Here is a 24,312-nt window from a genome sequence, read left to right as displayed (position 1 = left end):
ATCGTTAGACCGTATCAGATTGTTGATAAGTTAACCAAGGCATCGTTAGACCATATCAAATCTTTCATAAGTTAACCAAGGCATCGTTAGACCATATCAGATTGTTGATAAGTTAACCAAGGCATCGTTAGACCGCATCAGATCATTGATAAGTTAACCAAGGCATCGTTAGACCATATCAGATCATTGATAAGTTAACCAAGGCATCTTTAGACCATATCAGATCATTGATAAGTTAACCAAGGCATCGTTAGACCATATAAGATCATTGATAAGTTAACCAAGGCATCGTTAGACCATATCAGATATTGATAAGTTAACCAAGGCATTGTTAGACCGTATCAGATTGTTGATAAGTTAACCAAGGCATCGTTAGACCAAATCAGATCATTTATAAGTTAACCAAGGCATCGTTAGACCGTATCAGATTGTTGATAAGTTAACCAAGGCATCGTTAGACCGTATCAGATTGTTGATAAGTTAACCAAGGCATCGTTAGACCGATAATGTATCAGATCTTTCATAAGTTAACTAAGGCATCGTTAGACCATATCAGACTGTTGATAAGTTAACCAAGGCATCGTTAGACCGTATCAGATTGTTGATAAGTTAACCAAGGCATCGTTAGACCATATCAGATCATTGATAAGTTAACCAAGGCATCGTTAGACCGTATCAGATTGTTGATAAGTTAACCAAGGCATCGTTAGACCATATCGGATCATTGATAAGTTAACCAAGGCACCATTAGACCATATCAGTTTGTTGATAAGTTAACCAAGGCATCGTTAGACCAAATCAGATCATTGATAAGTTAACCAAGGCATCGTTAGACCATATCAGATCATTGATAAGTTAACCAAGGCATCGTTAGACTGATAATGCATCAGATCTTTCATCAGTTACCAAGGCACTGTTAGACCATATCAGATCGTTGATAAGTTAACCAAGGCATCATTAGACCATATCAGATCATTGATAAGTTAACCAAGGCATCGTTTTACCGACAATGTATCAGATCTTTCATAAGTTAACCAAGGCATCGTTTTACCGATAATGTATCAGATCTTTCATAAGTTAACCAAGCCACCGTTAGACCATATCAGATTGTTGATTAGTTAACCAAGGCATCGTTAGACCGTATAAGATTGTTGATAAGTTAACGAAGATATCGTTAGACCATATCAGATCATTGATAAGTTAACCAAGGCATCGTTAGACCGATAATGTATCAGATATTGATAAGTTAACCAAGGCATTGTTAGACCGTATCAGATTGTTGATAAGTTAACCAAGGCATCGTTAGACCAAATCAGATCTTTCATAAGTTAACCAAGGCATCGTTAGACCATATCAGATTGTTGATAAGTTAACCAAGGCATCGTTAGACCGTATCAGATTGTTGATAAGTTAACCAAAGCATCGTTAGACCATATCGATCATTGATAAGTTAACCAAGGCATCGTTAGACCATATCAGATTGTTGATAAGTTAACCAAGGCATCGTTAGACCGTAGAAGATTGTTGATAAGTTAACCAAGGCATCGTTAGACCGTATCAGATTGTTGATAAGTTAACCAAGGCATCATTAGACCGTATAGATTGTTGATAAGTTAACAGATCGTTAGACCATATCAGATCTTTCATAAGTTAACCAAGGCATCGTTAGACCATATCAGATTGTTGATAAGTTAACCAAGGCATCGTTAGACCGTATCAGATCATTGATAAGTTAACCAAGGCATCGTTAGACCATATCAGATCATTGATAAGTTAACCAAGGCACCGTTAGACCATATCAGATCATTGATAAGTTAACCAAGGCATCGTTAGACCATATCAGATCATTGATAAGTTAACCAAGGCACCATTAGACCATATCAGTTTGTTGATAAGTTAACCAAGGCACCATTAGACCATATCAGTTTGTTGATAAGTTAACCAAGGCATCGTTAGACCAAATCAGATCATTGATAAGTTAACCAAGGCATCGTTAGACCATATCAGATCATTGATAAGTTAACCAAGGCATCATTAGACCATATCAGTTTGTTGATAAGTTAACCAAGGCATCGTTAGACCATATCAGATCATTGATAAGTTAACCAAGGCATCGTTAGACCATATCAGATCATTGATAAGTTAACCAAGGCACCATTAGACCATATCAGTTTGTTGATAAGTTAACCAAGGCATCGTTAGACCAAATCAGATTGTTGATAAGTTAACAAGGCATCGTTAGACCATATCAGATCATTGATAAGTTAACCAAGGCATCGTTAGACTGATAATGCATAAGATCTTTCATCAGTTACCAAGGCACTGTTAGACCATATCAGATCGTTGATAAGTTAACCAAGGCATCATTAGACCATATCAGATCATTGATAAGTTAACCAAGGCATCGTTTTACCGATAATGTATCAGATCTTTCATAAGTTAACCAAGGCATCGTTTTACCGATAATGTATCAGATCTTTCATAAGTTAACCAAGGCACCGTTAGACCATATCAGATTGTTGATTAGTTAACCAAGGCATCGTTAGACCGTATAAGATTGTTGATAAGTTAACGAAGATATCGTTAGACCATATCAGATCATTGATAAGTTAACCAAGGCATCGTTAGACCGATAATGTATCAGATCTTTCATAAGTTAACCACGGCATTGTTAGACCATATCAGATTGTTGATAAGTTAACCAAGGCATCGTTAGACCATATCAGATCTTTCATAAGTTAACCAAGGCATCGCTAGACCGTAGAAGATTGTTGATAAGTTAACCAAGGCATTGTTAGACCATATCAGATTGTTGATAAGTTAACCAAGGCATCGTTAGACCATATCAGATCTTTCATAAGTTAACCAAGGCATCGTTAGACCATATCAGATTGTTGATAAGTTAACCAAGGCATAGACCGTATCAGATCATTGATAAGTTAACCAAGGCATCGTTAGACCATATAAGATCATTGATAAGTTAACCAAGGCATCGTTAGACCATATCAGATCATTGATAAGTTAACCAAGGCATCGTTAGACCATATCAGATCATTGATAAGTTAACCAAGGCATCGTTTTACCGATAATGTATCAGATCTTTCATAAGTTAACCAAGGCATCGTTAGACCGTATCAGATTGTTGATAAGTTAACCAAGGCATCGTTAGACCGTATCAGATCATTGAAAAGTTAACCAAGGCACCATTAGACCATATCAGTTTGTTGATAAGTTAACCAAGGCATCGTTAGACCATATCAGATCATTGATAAGTTAACCAAGGCATCGTTAGACTGATAATGCATCAGATCTTTCATCAGTTACCAAGGCACTGTTAGACCATATCAGATCGTTGATAAGTTAACCAAGGCATCATTAGACCATATCAGATCATTGATAAGTTAACCAAGGCATCGTTTTACCGATAATGTATCAGATCTTTCATAAGTTAACCAAGGCATCGTTTTACCGATAATGTATCAGATCTTTCATAAGTTAACCAAGCCACCGTTAGACCATATCAGATTGTTGATTAGTTAACCAAGGCATCGTTAGACCGTATAAGATTGTTGATAAGTTAACGAAGATATCGTTAGACCATATCAGATCATTGATAAGTTAACCAAGGCATCGTTAGACCGATAATGTATCAGATCTTTCATAAGTTAACCACGGCATTGTTAGACCATATCAGATTGTTGATAAGTTAACCAAGGCATCGTTAGACCATATCAGATCTTTCATAAGTTAACCAAGGCATCGCTAGACCATAGAAGATTGTTGATAAGTTAACCAAGGCATCGTTAGACCGTATCAGATTGTTGATAAGTTAACCAAGGCATCATTAGACCGTATCAGATTGTTGATAAGTTAACCAAGGCATCGTTAGACCATATCAGATCTTTCATAAGTTAACCAAGGCATCGTTAGACCATATCAGATTGTTGATAAGTTAACCAAGGCATCGTTAGACCGTATCAGATCATTGATAAGTTAACCAAGGCATCGTTAGACCATATCAGATCATTGATAAGTTAACCAAGGCATCTTTAGACCATATCAGACTGTTGATAAGTTAACCAAGGCATCGTTAGACCATATCAGATCATTGATAAGTTAACCAAGGCATCGTTAGACCGTATAAGATTGTTGATAAGTTAACCAAGGCATCGTTAGACCATATCAGATCATTGAAAAGTTAACCAAGGCACCATTAGACCATATCAGTTTGTTGATAAGTTAACCAAGGCATCGTTAGAACATATCAGATCATTGATAAGTTAACCAAGGCATCGTTAGACTGATAATGCATCAGATCTTTCATCAGTTACCAAGGCACTGTTAGACCATATCAGATTGTTGATAAGTTAACCAAGGCATCGTTAGACCGATAATGTTTCAGATCTTTCATAAGTTAACTAAGGCATCGTTAGACCATATCAGACTGTTGATAAGTTAACCAAGGCATCGTTAGACCGTATCAGATTGTTGATAAGTTAACCAAGGCATCGTTAGACCATATCAGACTGTTGATAAGTTAACCAAGGCATCGTTAGACCGTATCAGATTGTTGATAAGTTAACCAAGGCATCGTTAGACCGTATCAGATCATTGAAAAGTTAACCAAGGCACCATTAGACCATATCAGTTTGTTGATAAGTTAACCAAGGCATCGTTAGACCAAATCAGATCATTGATAAGTTAACCAAGGCATCGTTAGACCATATCAGATCATTGATAAGTTAACCAAGGCATCGTTAGACTGATAATGCATCAGATCTTTCATCAGTTACCAAGGCACTGTTAGACCATATCAGATCGTTGATAAGTTAACCAAGGCATCATTAGACCATATCAGATCATTGATAAGTTAACCAAGGCATCGTTTTACCGATAATGTATCAGATCTTTCATAAGTTAACCAAGGCATCGTTTTACCGATAATGTATCAGATCTTTCATAAGTTAACCAAGCCACCGTTAGACCATATCAGATTGTTGATTAAGTTAACCAAGGCATCGTTAGACCGTATAAGATTGTTGATAAGTTAACCAAGGCATTGTTAGACCATATCAGATCTTTCATAAGTTAACCAAGGCATCGCTTAGACCATATCAGATTGTTGATAAGTTAACCAAGGCATCGTTAGACCGATAATGTATCAGATCTTTCATAAGTTAACCACGGCATTGTTAGACCATATCAGATTGTTGATAAGTTAACCAAGGCATTGTTAGACCATATCAGATCTTTCATAAGTTAACCAAGGCATCGCTAGACCATATCAGATTGTTGATAAGTTAACCAAGGCATCGTTAGACCGTATCAGATTGTTGATAAGTTAACCAAAGCATCGTTAGACCATATCGGATCATTGATAAGTTAACCAAGGCATCGTTAGACCATATCAGATTGTTGATAAGTTAACCAAGGCATCGTTAGACCGTAGAAGATTGTTGATAAGTTAACCAAGGCATCGTTAGACCGTATCAGATTGTTGATAAGTTAACCAAGGCATCATTAGACCGTATCAGATTGTTGATAAGTTAACCAAGGCATCGTTAGACCATATCAGATCTTTCATAAGTTAACCAAGGCATCGTTAGACCATATCAGATTGTTGATAAGTTAACCAAGGCATCGTTAGACCGTATCAGATCATTGATAAGTTAACCAAGGCATCGTTAGACCATATCAGATCATTGATAATTTAACCAAGGCATCTTTAGACCATATCAGATCATTGATAAGTTAACCAAGGCATCGTTAGACCATATAAGATCATTGAAAAGTTAACCAAGGCATCGTTAGACCGATAATGCATCAGATCTTTCATCAGTTAACCAAGGCACCGTTAGACCATATCAGATCATTTATAAGTCAACCAAGGCATCGTTTTACCGATAATGTATCAGATCTTTCATAAGTTAACCAAGGCACCGTTAGACCATATCAGATCATTGATAAGTTAACCAAGGCATCGTTAGACCATATCAGATCATTGATAAGTTAACCAAGGCATCTTTAGACCATATCAGATCATTGATAAGTTAACCAAGGTATCGTTAGACCATATCAGATTGTTGATAAGTTAACCAAGGCATTGTTAGACCATATCAGATCATTGATAAGTTAACCAAGGCATCGTTAGACCATATCAGATTGTTGATAAGTTAACCAAGGCATCGTTAGACCGATGATGAATCAGATCTTTCATAAGTTAACCAAGGCACCGTTAGATCATATCAGATCATTGATAAGTTAACCAAGGCATCGTTAGACCATATCAGATCATTGATAAGTTAACGAAGACATCGTTAGATCGATAATGCATCAGATCTTTCATCAGTTAACCAAGGCACCGTATCAGATCGTTGATAAGTTAACGGGTATCGTTAGACCGATGATGAATCAGATCTTTCATAAGTTAACCAAGGCACCGTTAGATCATATCAGATTGTTGATAAGTTAACCAGGCATCGTTAGAACATATCAGATTGTTGATAAGTTAACCAAGGCATCGTTAGACCGTATCAAATTGTTGATAAGTTAACCAAGGCATCGTTAGACCATATCAGATCATTGATGAGTTAACCAAGGCATCGTTAGACCATATCAGATCATTGATGAGTTAACCAAGGCATCGTTATACCATATCAGATCATTGATGAGTTAACCAAGGCATCGTTAGAACATATCAGATTGTTGATAAGTTAACCAAGGCATCGTTAGACCATATCAGATCATTGAAAAGTTAACCAAGGCATCTTTAGACCGTATCAGATCATTGAAAAGTTAACCAAGGCACCATTAGACCAAATCAGTTTGTTGATAAGTTAACCAAGGCATCGTTAGACCATATCAGATCATTGATAAGTTAACCAAGGCATCGTTAGACCGATAATGCATCAGATCTTTCATCAGTTACCAAGGCACTGTTAGACCATATCAGATTGTTTATAAGTTAACCAAGCCATCATTAGACCATATCAGATCATTGATAAGTTAACCAAGGCATCGTTTTACCGATAATGTATCAGATCTTCATAAGTTAACCAAGGCATCGTTAGACCGTATCAGATTGTTGATAAGTTAACCAAGGCATCATTAGACCGTATCAGATTGTTGATAAGTTAACCAAGGCATCGTTAGACCATATCAGATCTTTCATAAGTTAACCAAGGCATCGTTAGACCGTATCAGATCATTGATAAGTTAACCAAGTCACCGTTAGACCGTATCAGATTGTTGATAAGTTAACCAAGGCATCGTTAGACCGTATCAGATCATTGATAAGTTAACCAAGGCACCGTTAGACCATATCAGTTTGTTGATAGGTTAACCAAGGCATCGTTAGACCGATAATGTATCAGATCTTTCATAAGTTAACCAAGGCATCGTTAGACCATATCAGATTTGATAAGTTAACCAAGGTATCGTTAGACCGATAATAAGTCAGATCTTTCATCAGTTAACCAAGGCGCCGTTAGACCATATCAGATTGTTGATAAGTTAACCAAGGCATCGTTAGACCATATCAGATCATTGATAAGTTAACAAGGCATCGATAGACCGTGTAAGATTGTTGATAAGTTAACCAAGGCATCGTTAGACCGTATCAGATTGTTGATAAGTTAACCAAGGCATCGTTAGACCGTATCAGATCATTGAAAAGTTAACCAAGGCACCATTAGACCATATCAGTTTGTTGATAAGTTAACGAAGGCATCGTTAGACCGTATCAGATTGTTGATAAGTTAACCAAGGCATCGTTAGACCGTATCAGATTGTTGATAAGTTAACCAAGGCATCGTTAGACCAAATCAGATCAATGAAAAGTTAACCAAGGCGCCGTTAGACCATATCAGATTGTTGATAAGTTAACCAAGGCATCGTTAGACCATATCAGATCATTGATAAGTTAACCAAGGCACCGTTAGACCGTATCAGATTGTTGATAAGTTAACCAAGGCATCGTTAGACCGTATCAGATTGTTGATAAGTTAACGAAGATATCGTGAGACCATATCAGATCATTGATAAGTTAACCAAGGCATCGTTAGACCGATAATGTATCAGATCTTTCATAAGTTAACTAAGGCATCGTTAGACCATATCAGACTGTTGATAAGTTAACCAAGGCATCGTTAGACCGTATCAGATTGTTGATAAGTTAACCAAGGCATCGTTAGACCAAATCAGATCATTGATAAGTTAACCAAGGCATCGTTAGACCATATCAGATTGTTGATAAGTTAACCAAGGCATCGTTAGAACGTATCAGATCATTGATACGTTAACCACGGCATCGTTAGACCGTATCAGATCATTGATAAGTTAACCAAGGCATCGTTAGATCATATCAGATCTTTCATAAGTTAACCAAGGCATCGTTAGACCATATCAGATTGTTGATAAGTTAACCAAGGCATCGTAAGACCCATAACGTATCAGCAAAGGTCTGATGTGACAGATGAAGGAAGTTGTGACATATTCTAACCTACAGATTCCAATGGACACTGAAAGATAAGGCCATTTTAGCTAGCATTCTGGTTAAACACAGTCTAAGCCAGACATTGATTCTACAGTACCATTCATGTTAGATTTAGGAACAGCAGACCCTTGACAGACTGCAGCCTAACACATTAAGTTCATCTGTAGGCTAATGTTGGTTGTTGAAAATATATTTAAAAAAACATTTTTTAAGGTTCACATGATTAGCTTTCCTATTCCTGTCCAAAATGGCAACCTATTCCCTAAAAAGTGCACTATAAGCGTATAGGGACCATTTGGGAGACACTCCCGATGTGCCTGTGTATCTGACCTGTCCAGCCCTCTGCAGGTTTCCAAAGTGGACATCAGGGATGAAGAGTACAGGCTGGGCCTCCAAGTCAGTCATGGTCTTGAAGTAGGTGGTGTCAGGCTTCTTAGGGAGAGTTATCACCCCTAGCCCTCCATCCTTACCTGGAACACACAACAGTAGTGAGATCACATGGATTTCCATCAAAGGAAATATAAACCTGTGTTGTGTAAGCACACATACAAGGACATCTCCAGCCCAATCCCTCAGCATTTTACAAAAACAGTGGAGGGGTGGCCACTTTCTTATTGTTTTAAGTGCAGATTGGCACTTTAAATCACTTAGAAATATATACAGGTAACAGTACAGGTAACAATACAGGTAACAGTACAGGTAACAATACAGGTAACAATACAGGTAACAGTGCAGGTAACACTACAGGTAACAGTACAGGTAACAATACAGGTAACAGTGTAGGTAAAGTTGTCGGTAACAGTACAGGTAACAGTACAGGTAACAGTGCAGGTAACAATACAGGTAACAATACAGGTAACAATACAGGTAACAGTGCAGGTAACAATACAGGTAACAATACAATTAACAGTGCAGGTAACACTACAGGTAACAATACAGGTAACAATTCAGGTAAAAATTCAGGTAACAATACAGGTAACAATACAGGTAACAGTACAGGTAACAATGCAGGTAACAGTGTAGGTAACAGTGTAAGATACAGTACAGGTAACATTACAGGTAACAGTGTCGGTAAAGTTGTAGGTAACAGTACAGGTAACAGTGTAGCTAAAGTTGTCGGTAACAGTACAGGTAACAGTACAGGTAACAGTACAGGTAACAGTACAGGTAACAATACAGGTAACAATACAGGTAACAATACAGGTAACAGTACAGGTAAAAGCACAGGTAACAGTGCAGGTAACAGTACATGTAACAGTACAGGTAACAGCACAGGTAATAGGGTAGGTAAAGTTGTAAGTAACAGTACAGGTAACAGTACAGGTAACAGTGCAGTTAACAGTACAGGTAACAGTACAGGTAACAATACAGGTAACAATAAAGGTAACAATACAGGTAGCAGTACAGGTAACAATACAGTTAACAGTACAGGTAACAGTACAGGTAATATTGTAGGTTAAGTTGTCGGTAACAGTACAGGTAACCGTGTAGGTAACAGTGTAGGAGACAGTACAGGTAACATTACAGGTAACAGTGTAGGGAAAGTTGTAGGTAACAGTACAGGTAACAGTACAGGTAACAGTACAGGTAACAGTACAGGTAACAGTACAGGTAACAGTACAGGTAACAATACAGGTAACAGTACAGGTAACAGTGCAGGTAACAGTACAGGTAACAGTACAGATAACAATACAGGTAACAGTACAGGTAACAGTACAGGTAACAGTACAGGTAACAGTACAGGTAACAGTACAGGTAACAATACAGGAACAGTACAGATAACAATACAGGTAACAGTACAGGTAACAATACAGGAACAGTACAGGTAACAATACAGGTAACAGTACAGGTAACAATACAGGAACAGTACAGGTAACAATACAGGTAACAGTACAGGTAACAATACAGGTAACAGTACAGGTAACAATACAGGTAACAGTGCAGGTAACACAGTACAGGTAACAGTACAGGTAACAATACAGGAAGTACAGGTAACATTACAAGTAACAATACAAGAACAGTACAGGTAACAGTGTAGGTAACAGTACAGATAACAGTACAGGTAACAATACAGGTAACAGTGCAGGTAATAGTACATGTAAAAGTGCAGGTAACAGTACAGGTAACAGTACAGATAACAATACAGGTAACAGTGTAGGTAACAGTGTAGGTAACAGCACAGGGAACAATACAGGTAACAGTACAGGTAACAGTGCAGGTAACAGTACAGGTAACAATACAGGTAACAGGTAACAAAACCAGTAACAGTGTAGGTAAATTTGTAGGTAACAGTACAGGTAAGAGTACAGGTAACAATACAGGAACAGTACAGGTAGCAGTGTAGGTAACAGTACAGGTAACATTACAGGTAACAATACAGGAACAGTACAGATAACAGTGTAGTTAACAGTATTCCTCTTGTCCAGACGGTGTAGTTAACAGTTACCTGCAACTTTACCGACATATAAGGCCCTGCCCCGCCCCCCTTTCGGTAAAGCTGACCACGACTCCATTTTGTTGATCCCTGCCTACAGACAGAAACTAAAACAAGAGGCTCCCACACTGAGGTCTGTTCAACGCTGGTCTGACCAAGCTGACTCCACACTCCAAGACTGCCTCCATCACGTGGACTGGGAGATGTTTCGTATTGCGTCAAATAACAACATTGACGAATACGGTGATTCGGTGTGCGAGTTCATTAGAACGTGCGTTGAAGATGTCGTTCCCATAGCAACGTTTAAAACATTCCCTAACCAGAAACCGTGGATTGATGGCAGCATTTGTGTGAAACTGAAAGCGCGAACCACTGCTTTTAATCAGGGCAAGGTGTCTGGTAACATGACTGAATACAAACAGTGCAGCTATTCCCTCCGCAAGGCTATTAAACAAGCTAAGCGTCAGTACAGAGACAAAGTTGAATCTCAATTCAACGGCTCAGACACAAGAGGCATGTGGCAGGGTCTACAGTCAATCACGGACTACAGGAAGAAATCCAGCCCAGTCACGGACCAGGATGTCTTGCTCCCAGGCAGACTAAATAACTTTTTGCCCGCTTTGAGGACAATACAGTGCCACTGACACGGCCTGCAATGAAAACATGCGGTCTCTCCTTCACTGCAGCCGAGGTGAGTAAGACATTTAAACGTGTTAACCCTCGCAAGGCTGCAGGCCCAGACGGCATCCCCAGCCGCGCCCTCAGAGCATGCGCAGACCAGCTGGCCGGTGTGTTTACGGACATATTCAATCAATCCCTATACCAGTCTGCTGTTCCCACATGCTTCAAGAGGGCCACCATTGTTCCTGTTCCCAAGAAAGCTAAGGTAACTGAGCTAAACGACTACCGCCCGTAGCACTCACATCCGTCATCATGAAGTGCTTTGAGAGACTAGTCAAGGACCATATCACCTCCACCCTACCTGACACCCTAGACCCACTCCAATTTGCTTACCGCCCAAATAGGTCCACAGACGTTGCAATCTCAACCACACTGCACACTGCCCTAACCCATCTGGACAAGAGGAATACCTATGTGAGAATGCTGTTAATCGACTACAGCTCGGCATTCAACACCATAGTACCCTCCAAGCTCGTCATCAAGCTCGAGACCCTGGGTCCCGACCCCGCCCTGTGCAACTGGGTACTGGACTTCCTGACGGGCCGCCCCCAGGTGGTGAAGGTAGGCAACAACATCTCCTCTCCGCTGATCCTCAACACTGGGGCCCCACAAGGGTGCGTTCTGAGCCCTCTCCTGTACTCCCTGTTCACCCACGACTGCGTGGCCACGCACGCCTCCAACTCAATCATCAAGTTTGCGGACGACACAACAGTGGTAGGCTTGATTACCAACAACGGCGAGACGGCCTACAGGGAGGAGGTGAGGGCCCTTGGAGTGTGGTGTCAGGAAAATAACCTCACACTCAACGTCAACAAAACTAAGGAGATGATTGTGGACTTCAGGAAACAGCAGAGGGAACACCCCCCTATCCACATCGATGGAACAGTAGTGGAGAGGGGAGCAAGTTTTAAGTTCCTCGGCATACACATCACAGACAAACTGAATTGGTCCACTCACACAGACAGCATCGTGAAGAAGGTGCAGCAGTGCCTCTTCAACCTCAGGAGGCTGAAGAAATTCGGCTTGTCACCAAAAGCACTCACAAACTTCTACAGATGCACAATCGAGAGCATCCTGTCGGGCTGTATCACCGCCTGGTACGGCAACTGCTCCGCCCACAACCGTAAGGCTCTCCAGAGGGTGGTGAGGTCTGCACAACGCATCACTGGGGGCAAACTACCTGCCCTCCAGGACACCTACACCACCCGATGTTACAGAAAGGCCATAAAAATCATCAAGGACATCAACCACCCGAGCCACTGCCTGTTCACCCCGCTATCATCCAGAAGGCGAGGTCAGTACAGGTGCATCAAAGCTGGGACCGAGAGACTGAAAAACAGCTTCTATCTCAAGGCCATCAGACTGTTAAACAGCCACCACTAACATTGAGTGGCTGCTGCCAACACACTGACACTGACTCAACTCCAGCCACTTTAATAATGGGAATTGATGGGAAATGATGTAAATATATCACTAGCCACTTTAAACAATGCTACCTTATATAATGTTTACATACCCTACATTATTCATCTCATATGCATACGTATATACTGTACTCTATATCATCGACTGCATCCTTATGTAATACATGTATCACTAGCCACTTTAACTATGCCACTTTGTTTACATACTCATCTCATATGTATATACTGTACTCAATATCAGCTACTGTATCTTGCCTATGCTGCTCTGTACCATCACTCATTCATATATCCTTATGTACATATTCTTTATCCCCTTACACTGTGTATAAGACAGTAGTTTTGGAATTGTTAGTTAGATTACTTCTTGGTTATTACTGCATTGTCGGAACTAGAAGCACAAGCATTTCGCTACACTCGCATTAACATCTGCTAACCATGTGTATGTGACAAATAAAATTTGATTTGATGTGATTTGATTTGATTTGATTTGATTTACAGGTAACAGTACAGGTAACACGTTGTAGTTAACAGTACAGGTAACAGTACAGGTAATATTATAGGTAACAGTACAGGTAACAGTACAGGTAACAATACAGGTAACAATACAGGTAACAGTACAGATAACAGTACAGATAACAGTACAGGTAACAGTACAGGTAACAATACAGGTAACAGTACAGATAACAGTACAGGTAACAGTACAGGTAACAATACAGGTAACAATACAGGTAACAGTACATTTAACAGTACAGGTAACAGTACAGGTAATAGTGTAGGTTAAGTTGTAGGTAACAGTACAGGTAACAGTGTAGGTAACTGTACAGGTAACATTACAGGTAACAGAGTAGGCAAAGTTTTAGGTAACAGTACAGGTAACAGTGTAGGTAACAGTACAGGTAACAGTACAGGTAACATTGTAGGTAAAGTTGTAGGTAACTGTACAGGTTATAGTGTATGTAAAGTTGTAGGTATAGTTGTAGTTAAAATTGTAGGTACTAGTCTAGGTAAAGTTGTAGGTAACTGTACAGGTAATTTAGTGTCTAACCTTTAGTCTTCCTGCGGTTCTGTTTCCTTTCCTCATCTCTGATCTTCCTCTCAGCTCCCTGGAACACACAAACATATTAATGATTGGATGGCTGGATTATTAAATGAATGAGTGGATGGATGAATAAATTAAAATGTGGATGGATGGATGGATTAAAAAATTAATGAGTGGTTGGTTGGATGGATAAATTAATATGTGGATAGATGGAGGGATTAATAAATGAATGAGTGAACGGATGGTTGGATTAACCAATAAATAAATTGACGGATGGATGGATAAAAAAATGAATGGGTGGACGGATGTATGTATGTATGTATTTATAAATGAATGAGAAGATGTATAAATTAATGAGTGGAAGAATGGATTATTAAATGAATAAGTGATGGAAGGATGGATGGATTGGTAAATGAATGAATGGATGGATGAATTAATAAATACATTTTTGAATGGATGGATGGTTTAAAAAAAATAATGACTGGATGTATGTGTAACGTTTGTCGTTGGGAGAGAGAGAGGAGGACCAAGGTGACCAGCGTGATAAGTATTCATATTCTCTTTTAATCAAAACGAATACTCGAACAAAACCAACAAAACACGAGAACGAAACAAAAACAGTCCTGAACGGTGAAATACTAACACAGAACAGAAAATAAACACCCACGCAACACAAGTGGGAAAAGGATACCTAAGTATGATTCTCAATCAGAGACAACTAACGACACCCGCCTCTGATTGAGAACCATACCAGGCCAAACGCAAACACAACATAGAAAATGGAACATAGACCACCCACACAACTCAAGCCCTGACCATATTAAAACAAAGATATAACAAAATAACTAACCCCCCCTCCCTCCCCCCAAGGTGGAAAACCTGAACCTATAGGGGAGGGTCTGGGTGGGTGTCTGTCCTCGGTGGCGGCTCAGAACGTGACAGTATGTATGACAAAAGGTCAGAACGTGACAGTATGTATGGATGGATGGGACGATGAATTAATATATGAATGAGTGGATGGACGGAATAATATATGAATGAAGAAGCGGATGGATAAATATGAGTGAGTGGATGTATCGATGGAATAATTTATGAATGAGTGGATGGATGGGTGGATTAATAAATGAATAAGTGGATGGATGGATTAATAAATGAACGAGTGGATGGATGGATAAATAAATGAATAAGTGGATGGATGGATGGATTAAAAAATGAATAAGTGGATGGATGGATTAATAAATGAATAAGTGGATGGATGGATGGATGAATAAATGAATGAGAAGATGGATTGATTGATTAACAAATAAATTAAAATATGGATAATGGATTAATATATGAATGAGTCGATGGATGGATGGATTATTAAATGAATGAGTGGATGGATGGATGGATTAATAAATAAATGAATAGATGGATGGAGGGATGAATTAATAAATGAATGAGTGGTTGGTTGATGATGGATGAATACATGAATGGGTGGATGGATTCCCAAATGAATAAAATTATGATTGGATCGATCAATAAACCAATGAGTGGATGGATGGATGGATTAATAAATGAATGAGTGGATGGATGGATGGATTAATAAATGAATGAGTGGATAGATGGATGAATAAATGGATGACTGGATGATGGATGGATTAATAATTGAATGAGTGGATGGATGGATGGATGGATTAATAAATTAATGAGTGAATGGTTTGTTAAATTAATGAGTGTATGAATGGATGGATCAATAAATGAATGAGTGGATCAATGGATGGATCAATAAATGAATGAGTGGATCAATGGATGGATGAATAAATGAATGTGTGGATGAATGGATGGATTATTAAATGAATGAGTGGATGGATGGATGAATAAATAAATGAATGAGTGGATGGATTAATAAATGGGTTGAGTGGATGATGGATGGATCAATAAATGAATGAGTGGATGATGGATGGATTAATAAATTAGTGAGTAGATGGATGGATGGATTGATAAATTAATGAGTGGATGGATGGATGGATGGAGATTAATAAATTAATGAGTGGCCCAGTGTTGTCTGGGTTTGGCCAGTGTAGGCCATCAATCTAAATAAGAATTTGATTTTAACTGACTTGTCTATTTAAATAAAGGTTACATAAAAAAAAATGAATGCGTGGATGGATGGATTAATAAATGAATGCGTGGATGGATGGATTAATAAATGAATAAGTGGATGGATGGATTAATAAATGAATAAGTGGATGGATGGATGAAAAAATGAATAAGTGGATGGATGGATGAAAAAATGAATAAGTGGATGGATGGATTAATAAATGAATAAGTGGATGGATGGATTAATAAATGAATAAGTGGATGGATGGATTAATAAATGAATAAGTGGATGGATGGATTAATAAATGAATAAGTGGATGGATGGATTAATAAATGAATAAGTGGATGGATGGATTAATAAATGAATAAGTGGATGGATGGATAATTAATAAATGAATGCGTGGATGGATGGATGGATTAATAAATGAATAAGTGGATGGATGGATTAATAAATGAATAAGTGGATGGATGGATTAATAAATGAATAAGTGGATGGATGGATTAATAAATGAATAAGTGGATGGATGGATTAATAAATGAATAAGTGGATGGATGGATAATTAATAAATGAATGCGTGGATGGATGGATTAATAAATGAATAAGTGGATGGATGGATTAATAAATGAATAAATGGATGGATGGATTAATAAATGAATAAGTGGATGGATGGATTAATAAATGAATAAGTGGATGGATGGATTAATAAATGAATAAGTGGGTGGATGGATGAATAAATGAATGTGTGGATGTATGAATTAATAAATGAATAAGTGGATGGATGGATTAATAAATGAATAAGTGGATGGATGGATTAATAAATGAATGTGTGGATGGATGAATCAATAAATGAACGAGTGGATGATGGCTGGATTAATAAATTAGTGAGTAGATGGATGGATGGATTAATAAATTAATGAGTGGATGGATGGATGGAGATTAATAAATTAATGAGTGGCCCAGCATTGTCTGGGTTTGGCCGGTGTAGGCCATCAATGTAAATAATAATTTGATTTTAACTGACTTGTCTATTTAAATAAAGGTTATATTTTTTTTTAATGAATGTGTGGATGGATCTATTAATAAATGAATAAGTGGATGGATGGATTAATAAATGAATAAGTGGATGGATGGATGGATTAATAAATGAATAAGTGGATGGATGGATTAATAAATGAATAAGTGGATGGATGGATGGATGGATTAATAAATGAATAAGTGGATGAATGGAATAATAAATGAATGAGTGGATGGATGATTTAATAAATTAATGAGTGGATGGATGTATTGATTAATAAATTAACTAATAGATGGATGGATTAATAAATACATGAGTGGATGGATGGATCTGTGATGCAGCTTCACATCCAACAGCACTGATGATAATTATTACAGTTTGAAACTAGTCTCACCAGACTCTGTGAGAAAAGATTGCAATTCTAGTTGATTGTTTAACATGCCGAAGCCACCAGGAGGATGCAGAGAGTCAGAAACTCTGGGATGTATTCTGAGATTCTAACAGTATAGGGGAGGATGAATCATAGGGCAAGGAGGATATCTGAAGATCGAAAAGCAACTCTTCAGGACTAAAAGTTAATTAGTGAAGTGGGTCATGACGGAGCTAGAGATCAGAGGTCAGAGAGAGAAACTCACCTTGTCACAGAAGACCTTGATCTGAGAGTAGGCTCTGTGGAGTGGCTTGTTGCTGCGGTTGTTGTAACTGTATGTGTCAATCTGGATCATCAGAGGAAGACCCTTCACCCCCTTCTGAGACGAGAAGTCTGTACTTAGACAGTTCACTGTGATAAAGATCTAACCAAATCAGAGGGACAGAACAAATTAGATTCCTGCAAACTGACCAATCAGAGACAGAGCAGTGGCAGTCAGTTCTATTCAGCTAGAACCAGACAAACTACTCAGTCAATAAAACCTATATCTCAGTTGGCATATCTTCCAAATACAACAGCATATTCATATTGACTAAATATCAAACTGTACAAAGCGTGGGAAGCATTTTATTACATGTTGTTACGTAAGAATAGGGCCAGCTCCTACTGTTCAATGGCTGTGGTGTCTCATACAAGTTAGCCAATCTGTGTTAGTAAGGCTTTTCTCCAATAAGGAAGACACAGAACAGAGCATAACAGAGCTGGGATGTGCTGAGACAAGCCATGGTCGCAACATTATGTCTGCCCCAGGGCCACAGCATACCACAGAGAAAATAGAATAAACTCAAATGTTTCTTCTTTTTACATTTTAGACTACTAAATCGGTCCTGTTTTCTTTTCTCTCACAACAGTACTCCCTGAACCATCATGTGTTATTTGCCCCCCCCCCCCAGACAGTGTATTAGGTTTATGTGAATAGAGGCTATAACCTCTGTAGTAACAGGCCTTGGCAGCCAGAGTGGGCCAATAGAAGCTAAAACCTCTGTATTAATAGGCCTTTTAAAGGCCTCTTGATCTGTGAAGCAAAACTATGGGTGCTGGAGGTCGTCTGGAGGAGCTCCAGGAGCAGTGGTTCACTTCCTATAACACATCAACCCATTACACCTAGGAATGGCTGGGGTTAAGAGAGCACAGGAAGATAGTTATCAGGAAATACAACTAATTGGGAGTGTTTCAGGTACAGTGGTCCCATAATACTTCAACCATGTACTAAAACAAAGAAGAAAGACTTTGTGGAGGCTTGGGACTATGAACATCTTTGAATCAGAGGGTTACAGTACTACTATCAAGGAAAACTGGTTTATTCTTGGGATGTGGGGTTGCTGAACCTCAATAGGCTATTCCACATGACAGCACCCCATCAGAGAGGAGAGTAAATATTAGTTCAGAGAGTTGACCTGGCTTGGATTTCTTCCAGCAGGTTCTTTATCCAGAGCCTTGTGATTACAATGGCCTTACAGTACTGTATTACTGCAATGGTGGAGCCAAACATATAAACAAGGATAACTGGGAAAGCAAAGCAGAGCTACCAGAGAGAGAGAGAGAGAGAGAGAGAGAGAGAGAGAGAGAGAGAGAGACAGTTTGAGAGAGAGAGCGAGAGAGAGGAGAGAGAGAGAGAGAAAGCGTGAGAGAGAGAGTGCAAGAGAGAGAGAGAGAGAGAAAGCATGAGAGAGAGAGAGACTGAACGAGAGAGAGAGAGAGCGAGAGAGAGAGAGAGAGAGAGAGAGAGAGAGAGAGAGACAGACAGACAGACAGACAGACTGGGTCAGTGTTGCTGCAGGCTCCCTACACTTACGTTGAACATGTGTGTCTGTGTGTACCTACACTATATATACAAATGTATGTGGACACCCCTTCAAATGAGTGGATTCGACTATTTTAAGCCACACCCATTGCTGACAGGTGATTAAAATCGAGTACACAGGCATGCAATCTTCATAGACAAATATTAGCAGTAGAATGGCCTCACTGAAGAGCTCAGTGACTTTCAACGTGGAACCGTCATACGATGCCACCTTTCCAGCATTGTTAGATTGTCAAATTTCTGCCCTGCTAGAGCTGCTCTGGACAACTGTAAGGGCTGTTATTGTGAAGTGGAAATGTCTAGGAGAACAACAGCTCAGCCACGAAGTGGAAGGCCACACAAGCTCATAGAACGGGGCCGCTGAGTGTTTAGCGCATAAGGCGTAAAAATAGTCTGGCCTGGTCGCAACACTCACTACCGAGTTCCAAACTGTCTCTGGATGCAACGTCAGCACAATAACTGTTCGTCGGGAGCTTCATGAAATGGGTTTCCATGGCCAAGCAGCCGCACACAAGCCTAAGATCATCACGTCGGCTGAAGTGGTGTAAATCTCGCTGCCTTTGCGTTCTCTGGAATGATGAATCATCCTTTACCATCTGGCAATCCAATGGACGAATCTGGGTTTGGCAGATGCCAGGAGAACGCTACCTGCCCGAAGGCATATAGCCAACTGTAAAGTTTGGTGAAGGAGGAGGAATAATGGTCTGGGCTGTTTTTCATGGGTAGGACTAAGCCCCTTAGTTCCAGTGAAAGGAAAACATAATGCTACAGCATACAATGACATTCTAGACAGTTCTGTGCTTCCAACTTTGTGGCAACAGTTTGGGGAAGGCCCTTTCCTGTTTCAGCATGGCAATGCCCCGTGCACAAAGCAAGGTCCATACAGAATTGGTTTGTCAAGAACGGTGTGGATGAACTTGACAGGTCTGCACAGAGCCCTGACCACAACCGCATCGAACACCTTTGGGATGAATTGCAATGCTGACTGCGAGCCAGGCCTAATCACCCAACATCAGTGCCCGACCTCACTAATGCTCTTGGGGCTTAGTGGAAGCAAGTCCCAGCAGCAATGTTCCAACATTTAGTGGAAAGCCTTCCCAGAAGAGTGGAGGCTGTTATAGCTGCAAAGGGGGGACCAACTCCATATTAATGCCTTCCCAGAAGAGTGGAGGCTGTTATAGCAGCAAAGAGGGGACCAACTCCATATTAATGCCCATGATTTTGGAATGAGATGTTCAACTAGCAGGTGTCCACATACTTTTGGTCATTTGGTGTAGCTTCATAGAAGAGAGGGCAAAACAAACAGAGTTGTGGGTGTGGATGGGGACTATGTGTGTGTGGACTGTGGGGACTATGTGGGGACTGTGGGGACTGTGTGGGGACCATGAGACTGGGGGGACTGTGGGGACTATGGGGACTGTGTGGGGACCGCGGGACTGTGGGGACCATGAGGACAATGTGGGGACCATGGGACTGTGTTGACTGTGGGGACCATGGGACTGTGGAAACTATGGGACTGTGGGGACTATGTTGGGACTATGGGACTGTGGGGACTATGTGGGGACCATGGGACTGTGGGGACTGTGGGGACTGTGGGGACTGTGGGGACTATGGGACTGTGGGGACTATGTGGGGACCATGGGACTGTGGGGGCTATGTGGGGACAATGGGGGACTATGTTGGGGACTGTGTGGGGACTATGTGGGGACTGTGGGACTGTGGGGACTGTGGGGACTGTGGGGACCATGGGACTGTGGGACTGTGGGGACTGTGGGGACCATGGGAATGTGGGGACTGTGTGGACTGTGGGGAACATGGGACTGTGGAGGACTGTGGGGACAATGGGACTGTGGGGACTATGTGGGGACTATGGGACTGTGGGGACAATGTGGGGACCATGGGACTGTGGGGACTATGTGGGGACCATGGGACTGTGAGGACTGTGGGGAATATGGGGCTGTAGGGACTATATGTGGACAATGGGGGACTATGTTGGGGACTGTGGGGACTGTGGGGACCATGGGACTGTGGGGACTGTGTGGACCATGGAACTGCGAGGACTGTGGAGACTTTGGGGACTATGTGGGGACTGTGGGGTCTATGTGGGGACTGTGGGGACTGTGGACAGTATATGTGTGGACTATGTGTGTGTGGACTCTGGGGATTGTGGGGATATTTGTGGGTGGACTGTGTGGACTGGTGGACTGTGGGGCCTTTGGGGACTGTGTGGACTATGTGTGTGTGGACTTTGGGGACTGTGTGTCACACCCTGACCATAGTTTACTTTGTATATTTCTATGTTTTGGTTGGTCAGGGTGTGAGCTGAGTGGGCATTCTATGTTTCATGTCTAGTTTGTCTATTTCTATGTCTGGCCTGATATGGTTCTCAATCAGAGGCAGGTGTTAGTCATTGTCTCTGATTGGGAACCATATTTAGGTAGCCTGGGTTTCACTGTGTGTTTGTGGGTGATTGTTCCTGTCTCTGTGTTTTCACCAGATAGGGCTGTTTCGGTTTTCGTTACGTTTCCACGTTTGTTGTTTTTTGTAGTTTTTGTATTGATTTGTGTTTTACGTTTGTTGATTAAACATGGATCGCAATCTACACGCCGCATTTTGGTCCGACTCTCCTTCACCAAAAGAGAACCGTTACAGAATCACCCACCGCAACAGGACCAAGCGGCGTGTCAACAGGCAGGAGCCACAGGAGAAGCAACAAAGGCAGCAACAGCAGCGCAATGAGGATTGGACATGGGACGATATATTGGATGGCAAGGGTTGCTATACATGGGAGGAGATCCTGGCGGGAAGGGATCGCCTTCCATGGGAACAGGTGGAGGCAGCGAGGAGAGCAGAGGCAGCCGGAGAGAGGAGCCGGCGATATTAGGGAACACGGTTGGCAAGGAAGCCAGAGAGTCAGCCCCAAAAATGTATTGGGGGGGGGCTCACAGGGAGTAGGGCTACGCCAGGTAGGTGGCCTGCGCAAACTCCCTGTGCTTACCGGGGGGCTAGAGAGACCGGGCAGGCACCGTGTTATGCAGTGGTGCGCACGGTGTCCCCAGTGCGGGTGCATAGCCCGGTGCAGTATATTCCAGCTCCGCGTATCGGCCGGGCTAGATTGAGCGTCGAGCCAAATGCCATGAAGCCGGCTCTACGCATCTGGTCCCCAGTGCGTCTCCTTGGGCCGGCTTACATGGCACCAGCCTTGCGATCGGTGTCTCCGGTTCGCCTGCATAGCCCAGTGCGGGCTATTCCACCTCCAGGTAAGGTTGGGCAGGCTCGGTGCTCAAGAGCTCCAGTGCGCCTGCATGGTCCGATCTATCCAGTACCATCTCCACAGCCCAGCCCTCCGGTAGCAGCTCCCCGCACCAGGCTTCCTGTGCGTGTTCTCGGTCCAGTACCACCAGTGCCAGCACCACGCATCAGGCCTACAGTGCGCCTCGCCTCTCCAGCGCTGCCAGAGCCTTCCTCCTCTCCTGCGCTGTCGGAGTCTCCCGCCTGTTCAGCGCTACCAGAGCCTTCCGCCTCTACAGCGTTGCCGGAGTCTCCTGCCTGTTTAGCGCAGCCAGAGCTGTCAGTCTGCATGGAGCAGCCAGAGCTGCCAGTCTGCATGGAGCAGCCAGAGCTGCCAGTCTGCATGGAGCAGCCAGAGATGTCAGTCTGCATGGAGCAGCCAGAGCTGTCAGTCTGCATGGAGCAGCCAGAGCTGTCAGTCTTCATGGAACAGCCAGAGCTGTCAGTCTGCATGGAGCAGCCGGAGCTGCCAGTCTGCAAGGAGCTGCAAGTCTGCACGGAGCTGACAGTCTGCATGGAGCAGCCAGAGCCGCCAGTCAGCGTGGAGCAGCCAGAGCCGCCAGTCAGCATGGAGCAGCCAGATCAGTCAGTCTGCCATGATCCGCCAGTCAGCCAGACTCTTCCAGATCTGCCAGTCATCCAGACTCTTCCAGATCTGCCAGTCAACCAGACTCTTCCAGATCTGCCAGTCAACCAGACTCTTCCAGATCTGCCAGTCAACCAGACTCGTCCAGATCCGCCAGTCAACCAGACTCTTCCAGTGCCGCCAGTCTGCACAGCGCCGCCAGTGCCGCCAGTCTGCCCAGTGCCGCCAGTCTGTCCAGCGCCGCAAGTGCCGCCAGTCTGCCAGGATCAGTTAGATCCGCCAGCCAGCCATGATCCGCCAGTCTGCCAGGATCCACCAGTCTGCCAGGATCCGCCAGTCAGCCAGGATCTGCCAGAACTGCCAGTCAGCCAGGATCCGCCAGTCAGCCAGACTCTTCCAGATCTGCCAGTCAGCCAGGATCCGCCAGTCAGCCAGACTCTTCTAGATCTGCCAGTCTGCCAGACTCTTCCAGATCCGCCAGTCTGCCAGACCCTTCCAGATCCGCCAGTCAGCCAGGATCTGCCAGAGCCTTCCTCCTCTCCTGTGCTGTCGGAGTCTGAAGAGCCCCTTTGTCCCGAGCTGCCCCTTTGTCCCGAGCTGCCCTTCTGTCCCGAGCTGCCCCTCTGTCCCGAGCTGCCCCTCTGTCCCGAGCTGCCCCTCTGTCCCGAGCTGCCCCTCTGTCCCGAGCTGCCCCTCTGTCCCGTGTTATTAAGTAGGGTTGCCGTGGCTAGGAGGTCACGGAAGCGGACAAGGTGGAGGAAGACTACGGTGAAGTGGGGGCCACGTCCAGCACCAGAGCCACCACCGCGGACAGATGCCCACCCAGACCCTCCCCTATAAGTTCAGGTTTTGCGGCCGGAGTCCACACCTTGGGGGGGGGGGGTACTGTCACACCCTGACCATAGTTTATTTTGTATATTTCTATGTTTTGGTTGGTCAGGGTGTGAGCTGAGTGGGCATTCTATGTTTCATGTCTAGTTTGTCTATGTCTATGTCTGGCCTGATATGGTTCTCAATCAGAGGCAGGTGTT

At 42.1% G+C, this 24,312-nt stretch overlaps 1 protein-coding gene across 1 annotated transcript in view; it reads right to left on the bottom strand.

Moving 5' to 3' along the window:
- Positions 1 to 24,312, bottom strand: part of grhl2b (grainyhead-like transcription factor 2b) — a 136,668-nt gene that overhangs the window by 46,179 nt on the left and 66,177 nt on the right. The window contains exons 9-11 of the mRNA XM_042309971.1: positions 17,806 to 17,964; positions 14,079 to 14,136; positions 8,825 to 8,964 (exon numbers count right to left, since the gene is read on the bottom strand). Coding sequence (XP_042165905.1) covers positions 8,825 to 8,964; positions 14,079 to 14,136; positions 17,806 to 17,964 — 357 coding nt within the window. The remainder of the gene's footprint in view (positions 1 to 8,824; positions 8,965 to 14,078; positions 14,137 to 17,805; positions 17,965 to 24,312) is intronic.

The sequence above is a fragment of the Oncorhynchus tshawytscha genome, linkage group LG31, assembly GCF_018296145.1.
Source record: "Oncorhynchus tshawytscha isolate Ot180627B linkage group LG31, Otsh_v2.0, whole genome shotgun sequence".
NCBI classification, from domain to species: domain Eukaryota; kingdom Metazoa; phylum Chordata; class Actinopteri; order Salmoniformes; family Salmonidae; genus Oncorhynchus; species Oncorhynchus tshawytscha.
The sequence above is the reverse complement of the archived record's forward strand: the minus strand, read 5'-3'. Positions and strand labels throughout refer to the sequence as shown.